The sequence below is a fragment of the Mandrillus leucophaeus genome, unplaced genomic scaffold (assembly GCF_000951045.1).
Source record: "Mandrillus leucophaeus isolate KB7577 unplaced genomic scaffold, Mleu.le_1.0 Scaffold76, whole genome shotgun sequence".
Classification (NCBI taxonomy): Eukaryota; Metazoa; Chordata; class Mammalia; order Primates; family Cercopithecidae; genus Mandrillus; species Mandrillus leucophaeus.
In genome coordinates, this window is record NW_012108252.1 from 4,712,139 (window position 1) to 4,719,189 (window position 7,051).

At 40.7% G+C, this 7,051-nt stretch overlaps 1 protein-coding gene across 1 annotated transcript in view; it reads right to left on the reverse strand.

Annotated features, from left to right (window-relative positions):
• Nucleotides 1–601: 601 nt before the first annotated feature.
• Nucleotides 602–7,051, reverse strand: part of EPB41L4B (erythrocyte membrane protein band 4.1 like 4B) — a 179,941-nt gene continuing 173,491 nt past the window's right edge. Inside the window, exons 25-26 of the mRNA XM_011966377.1 lie at nucleotides 5,191–5,336; nucleotides 602–3,288 (exon numbers count right to left, since the gene is read on the reverse strand). Of these exons, the coding sequence (XP_011821767.1) occupies nucleotides 3,219–3,288; nucleotides 5,191–5,336 (216 nt within the window). The 3' untranslated portion in view covers nucleotides 602–3,218. The remainder of the gene's footprint in view (nucleotides 3,289–5,190; nucleotides 5,337–7,051) is intronic.

Genomic DNA, 7,051 nt, shown 5'->3' on the forward strand with positions numbered 1-7,051 from the left:
TGGCATGATGGAAATGTTCTGGAGTGAGATAGTGGTATGGTCTGCACAACACTGTGAATGCATTAGAAACCACTGAATTGTATGCTTTAACATGGTTATAGTGATGAATTTTGGGTTTTTAAAACTGTAATTTCTGAGATGCTGAAAGGTAAATATGATATCAGAATATTCCTCTGCTATATTCCTGGGGAATATAAAATTCTGGGTACATGCAAGTGGGATCTTCTGAATGCCCTAGGATCTCAAACTCTTCAAACATAGAATTGCCTATGCAGTCTACAACCCATAAAGCTGTGGGTTGCAGGTTTCCCAGACCCCTTGCAGTAACGTTCCACGCCCACTGGGAATCTGCAGCCTACAGTTTGGAGCCCTAGCTCTGGAATGGCTATGTCAGTAAGCTGATTGTTTCCCCCTGGACATAAGGTGTGTGTTGTGTGCCCATATGGTGCTGTTGTTTGGGTTTAAAATATATAAAAAATGTGAAACAATTGTGCCAATTCATTTTCATCCCTATGAATCCATCCAGTACAATTTCATCTTCTCAGTCACAATGCCAAGCACCCATCATTCACTTAAATAGGCAAATAACCAGGACAACTGCTGAAACCATGGAATCCTCTTATTTTACTGGTTAGAGGTGAGCTGCCAAAGGTACTGGGTTTTCAAATACAGTAACAGCCAACTTGTTTGTGGTCAGACTTCCAGTGATGCCAACCTTCAGAAACTTCAACGTCTGTGAACTCAGGGGGAAGTGGGGAAGAAGCAGGAAGCCCGGAGCCTCCTGGAAACACTGGCCAAAAAGCCCATGCATCCCTCCTTGGAAACCAAGCAAATCTGACACATATGAAATACTGGCTTTCCTGGCTTCCCCAAGAAACCTTCAGCTTTGCCCTGGAGGTTTCCATCAGCGAGCAGGAGGTGAAGAGCAGAAGCCTCAGAAAGCAGGTTAGAAGAGGAAGAGGGTGCTGGGTTGGCAAGAAGTGACAGCCCCATATTGTACGGGAACATATTTTGTATCATGTGCACAAGATAAAGAACAGCTAAAGCTGTTTTAAAAGTATAGCCGGGGGACATGGGGGTAAAAGGCCCCAAACGCTACAATTGCCCCGGATAGCTCCACTGATAGAGCAGAGAGCAGTAAAAAAACCATCAGTCAGAAGAGCATAATATCCTATAAAAGGCCAAGCCAAGCCCTACACATATTGATAGCTCTTAATGATATCACTGCACCATACCAAGGTACAAAAGGGGCTGATGTTTATAATTGTGACCATGACTCATCAAGAAAAGGTTAAATACTCTCCAGTATACTCTGTTTACTAAGGCAGGGAAGTGTGTAATACATTTTAGAAAGATTTCCCTCAAAACAAAAAAATATTAAAATTTTAAAGATTCAGCACTTAAAGGGTTAATCCTCGGTTATCTGAATATTCGCGTACATTCCTCATTTTACAACAATACTAGTAAGTGAGGCATTACCTTTTTTATAGTCATTAGTATCAAATTATTGGCACCATTCAGTTTTAAGGAGAGGGACAGGAGAGCAAACTATACAACATAAAAATACAGTTCTGATACAAATATATGAGATCAGTTCCTCTTAACAAGTGGTCAGAAGAAATGAATGAACATTTTACACACAAGGAAATACAACTAGTAAATCATCACATGGAAAAGTGCTCAGCCTTGCTAGCAATTAATGAAATAAAACAACTCTTCAAGAACAACTATACATACCTATTAAACTAGCGAAAATAAATAAAAATGGCAAAACCCAATACTGGCAGAGCTATTGGTAAATAGAAATGCTTATACATTGCTGGTGGCATCATAAATTGTCAAGGGGATTCAAGCATTCAGAGGGGGTGGGGAGGCTAAACTAGATGACCTTTAAGGTCCTTCCAACCCAAAGATTGGATCTTTCTAGAAAGCAATCTGGCAATATAAAACAAGAGCTATAAAATACTTCATGCTCTTTGACCTTGTAATCCCTCTTTGGAGATATTCCTAAGGGAATAATCCAAAAGAAGGAGCAGTTTTTTTGTTTGTTTTGTTTTGTTTTTTTACAGACATTCATAGCAGCACTATTTATAAGAGTGAAAAATTAGATATAACTCAAATATCTAATAATGGGGTGAAGTGAGGTTAACCATGTTCATGGATATAAAGACATTTAAATTGGTGAGAGTAGAATCTGTGTTGATAAGAGGAGACAAGTGTTAGGCGGAGAAGTAAAACAAAAGATAATGTACACAATGATCATAGCTATGTAAAAATATGTGTGTATTCATTGAGATTGAGAAAGCTAGAGAACTAATTTAGAGGGATATTTTGTGGTTAGGGGGTTCCTTTATTCTTGCAAAGTTGTTCAAGTGCATTAATAAAAATTTAAAAACACATTTCTTGAAACTATATAAAAAGAGCAAAATTTCTTCTGATCAAGATTCTATCAATAGGACATGAATTGATCAACTTTAGAAATAATTTTCCTTGATAGAACTCCCAAATAAATCTTCCTGATATTGAATCATCTTAACCTTGTAAGGATTTTTAGACAACGTAAGCTACTATTTCCTACTTTGGGTTCAATGATAAATTCTATTTATTCCAAATAATATCATATCCAAAGAGTTCACAAGTTAAATTATATTTCAGATTAATCTGAAGTACCTTCAGTCATAGTGATATGTAACTTTCTTTTTTTAGTTCATCTACTCACATCTGAATACAAATGAATGTTAAAGACTTTATAAGATCTGTGTATTTATCAGTGTAAATGAAAAACCAGCAATAAAGAATTATTCTTTCATTAAAAATGACTCTTTAACAAACAGTCAAAGCTCGGTGCAAGTTTCAATCATACAAAATCAAATGGTTGAAATTGATAGTAAAGAATCCCACATCGTATTAACCCCTGTGGTTATTAACAGATACACACAGGTACTTCTGAAAAGGAATCCCGTTTTCCTATCTTTCTTTTCCTAGACTTATCAAATCCTGTCTCAACTACATAGAGTAATAGAAAAACTCTAATGCCTAGGAGACATAAAATAACTTTTCCCTTAAAAGTCAAGCCAGAAATTGGCTTCAACTAACCATGGAGACCTGGGCGAACAGAGCACACATTTGTATGTTGTGCTAGAGTGAGCACACAAAGCCCGAAGAAAGAAGACGGACAGAAGGCACCATGCCATCTTCCAGGTGACAAGGGGAGAATTTCACAGTTCGGTCATCAATAGTCTTTTCATCATTTTCTCTCTCTCCAGTTCCTGCCGGAGTGTCTCCGCACTAAAAAAAATATATATAACAAAATAGTGAGACAATCCCTCAAAAACTGCAGAAGCAGACAGCTTAAGTATCATCTCCCAGGTTCTTTCCTGATCTCAGTGTTGGACTTTCTTTTTAGGCTCCTTGAGGACTCCCTAAATTTGCTAGCATTACAGTGATCTGAAATTGGCTACGTATTCGTTTCTCAGTCCCACCAGGCTGAGAGTTCCTGACTGACTATATGTCATTCATCTCTAAACCTCCAGAGCCTTGCACAGTATCTGGTGCATGGCAGCCACTCGGTAGTCTTTTTTTTTTTTTTTTTTTGAGATGGAGTCTCACTCTGTCGCCCAGGCTGGAGTGCAGTGGCGCAATCTTGGCTCACCACAACCTCCACCTCCCAGGTTCAAGTGATTCTTCTGTCTCAGCCTCCAGAATAGCTGGGATTACAGGCACATGCCACCATGCCAAACTAATTTTTTGTATTTTAGTAGAGACAGAGTTTCACCGTATTGCCCAGGCTGGTCTCGAACTCCTGAGCTCAGGCAATCCACCTGCCTCGGCCTCCCAAAGTGCTAGGATTATAGGCATGAGCCACCGCACCTGGCCCTCAGTAAAGTCTTTCAAATGAAGATGTCCAGGGGTTAGATTTATTTAAATCATGCTTTAAATTGGTTTCATATGCATTTTCTCACAGGCTTTCATTTGATGAATATCTGAGGGAATGTTGTAACAAATAATTATATTTTAATGAGTAAAATTGAATGAAGTAAAATTGGCTGTTTTAAGAAGCTGCCTCTGACTTTTTGGACCTCAGATCCAGTTGCATATCTATGTAACCTGCCTCCACTGTTTAAACACACACACACACACACACACACACAGAGTAAATATACATCTTTTCATTGTTTTTAGTTACAGATGGGGCCTTGCTATGTTGCCCAGGCTGGACTTGAACTCCTGAACTCCTGGCCTCAACTGATCCTCCCACCTCTGCCTCCTGAGTAGCTGGGATGACAGGCATAAGCCACAATGCCTGGCAAAATACACATCTTTAAAGGCACTAACCAAGTTTAATAATTTCATTTAGGGTAGAAAACACAGTTTCTACTGTAGCCAACAAGGCCCTACGCAGTCTGGCCTTAACCCACAACTTCATAGGCCTCCTCTATTGTCATTCACTCTGCTCTGGCCACGCTGGCCCCTTAAACTTCCTTAACCATGTCAGGCACATGCTTCCGCAGGAGCCTTAGCACTGGCTGTCTCCTCTCTGCGCAGTACTCCTCCCGGGTATCTGTAGCTTTCTCTGCAACCCCTTTCAGGACTCTGCTTAAATGCCACCTCACTGAGGCCATCCCACAATACTTTATCACCTTTCACAGTTTCATGTTCTTCCCTATCCCTTGTCAATATCACACACACACACACACTCATTTGTTGTCTATCTCCTCTAACAGCCTACGCTTTGTAAACATTTCTTTCTTTTTCTTTTCTTTCTTTCTTTTTTTTTTTTTTTTTTAGCCAAAGTCTCACTCTGTTGCCTAGGCTGGAGTACAGCGGTGCACTCTCGGCTCACTGCAACCTCCACCTCCTGGGTTCAAGCGCTTCTCCTGCCTCAGCCTCCCAAGTAGCTGGAATTGCAGGTGTGCGCCACCACACCTGGCTAATTTTAGTAGAAATGGGGTTTCACCATGTTGGCCAGGCTGGTCTTGAACTCCTGGCCTCAAGAGATCCTCCCTTGTGCTGGGATTACAGGTGTGAACCACTATGCCTGGCCCCTTTATAGACATTTCAATAAATACTTACAGAATAAATGAAAGAATGTAGGAAAAGTCTGTAGGTGTCACAAACACAATGAACCTAGAATCTCCCTGGTTTCCCCATCACCAGAATTACCTGTTGGTACCTGCTGACCTGACCTACCTGGCTGCCAGAGAAACAGGTTTCCGGGTGGTGTAAATGGTCTGCACTGTGGAGACGGTCTCTGTCAAAGGCCTCAGGGTCGCTGCTGGGATCAGCGGGGAAGACGGACCAGGACAGCACTGTAATTTACTGTCTCTGAAGTCTGCCTGGAGAAGAAACAGGGAAGAGGAGATCAATCTCAATTTGGGTTCCATTTTCACACTGTCAGTTGCTCCCTAAGCCTTACTCTATGGTTCCTGTTCTTTTTCACTACCAGCTATAATCGATTGTCATTTTAAGTGATTTTACTTTGTGCCAGACACCATGCTAAGTACTTGACACATATTAACTCTTGACAACCCTTTAAGGTAGCGATCATATTTCCTCACATCTTAGGCACCATCAGTTGTAAGATGCACCATTTTTGCATTTGCCACACAGAAAGAAACATGTTGCCATTTAAATTTTGTCATGCCCACTATCAAACTTTGTCATGCCCAGTAGTAAACATTCTGATATCAGGAAATGTTAAAAGGTGAAAAAAATGTGTATTTGAAAACTGATTTTATGGGGAAAAGCGAGGCTCAGAGAGGTTAAGTAATCTGCCCAAGGTCACACAGTTAGTAAGTGTTAAGAACAGTATTCAGAACAAGGGCTAGCTGACACGATAACTGGTGTTTTTCATTACTGTAGCAATGGTTCCCAAAGTATGGGCCCCAGACTAGCAGCATCAGCATTATCTTCAAACTTGGTAAAAATGCAAATTCTCAGGCCTCATCCAAGACCACTGGGACCGAAGAATGCCTGGGGATGAAGTCCAACAATACGTGTTTCAACAAGAACTCCAGATGATTCTTTTGGAGGAATTACAATAAAGTTTCAGAACTACTGGTGTAGAGTATACTGTCTCATTTGGAGAGGATAATATATTCTTGTCATTTTCATTATATAGCAAACTATGCTCATTACTTTTATATAGAAAGCTTAGAAGATATATAAAAGTAGATCAGGCTGGGCGCGGTGGCTCACACCTGTAATCCCAACACTTTGGGAGGCTGAGGTGGGTGGATCACCTGAGGTCAGGAGTTCAAAACCACCCAGGCCAACATGGCAAAACCCCGTCTCTACTACAAATACAAAAAAATCAGCCAGGTGTGGTGGCACGTGCCTGTAATCCCAGCTACGCAGGAGGCTGAGGCAGGAGAATCACTTGAACCTGTGGGCGGAGGTTGCAGTGAGCCGAGATTGTGCCACTACAGTGCAGCCTGGGCAACAGATCAAGACTCTGTCTCAAAAAAAAAAAAAAAAAAGGTAGATCAATGAAGAAATTTCGTAATTCTTTACTGTTGTCATCAGTCTATTTCCTCATAGGTTATCTCTCTCTTTCTATCTTTCTTCATCTCTCTCTTTCTTTCTTTCAACAGAATCTCATTCTGTTGCCCAGGCTGGAGTGCAGTGCACAATGAGAGCTCACCTCATCCTGAACCTCCTGGGCTCAGGTGATCCTTCTGCCTAAGCTTCTCAAGTAGGTTTCACTACAGGTGCGTGCCATGCCTGGATAATTTTTTAATCTTTTGTGGAAACAGAGTCTCACTATGTTGCCCAGGCTGGTCTCAAACTCCTGGTCTCAAGTGATCCTCCCACTCTGGCCTTCCAAAGTGCTGGGATTATAGGTGTGAGCCACCATGTTTGGCCATCATAGTATTTTTTCAATGCATAGTTTTTGTTTGTTTTATATTTTTGATAATACCAACTATATGTTTTATAACTAGATTTCTCATGCTAGTTCTTGGCCCTGAACTTGGAGAAATTTATTGGATGACTTTCTAAAGAAGACACTCTGATCATCAAATGAGCAGTATCTTTTTTTTTTTTTTTTTTT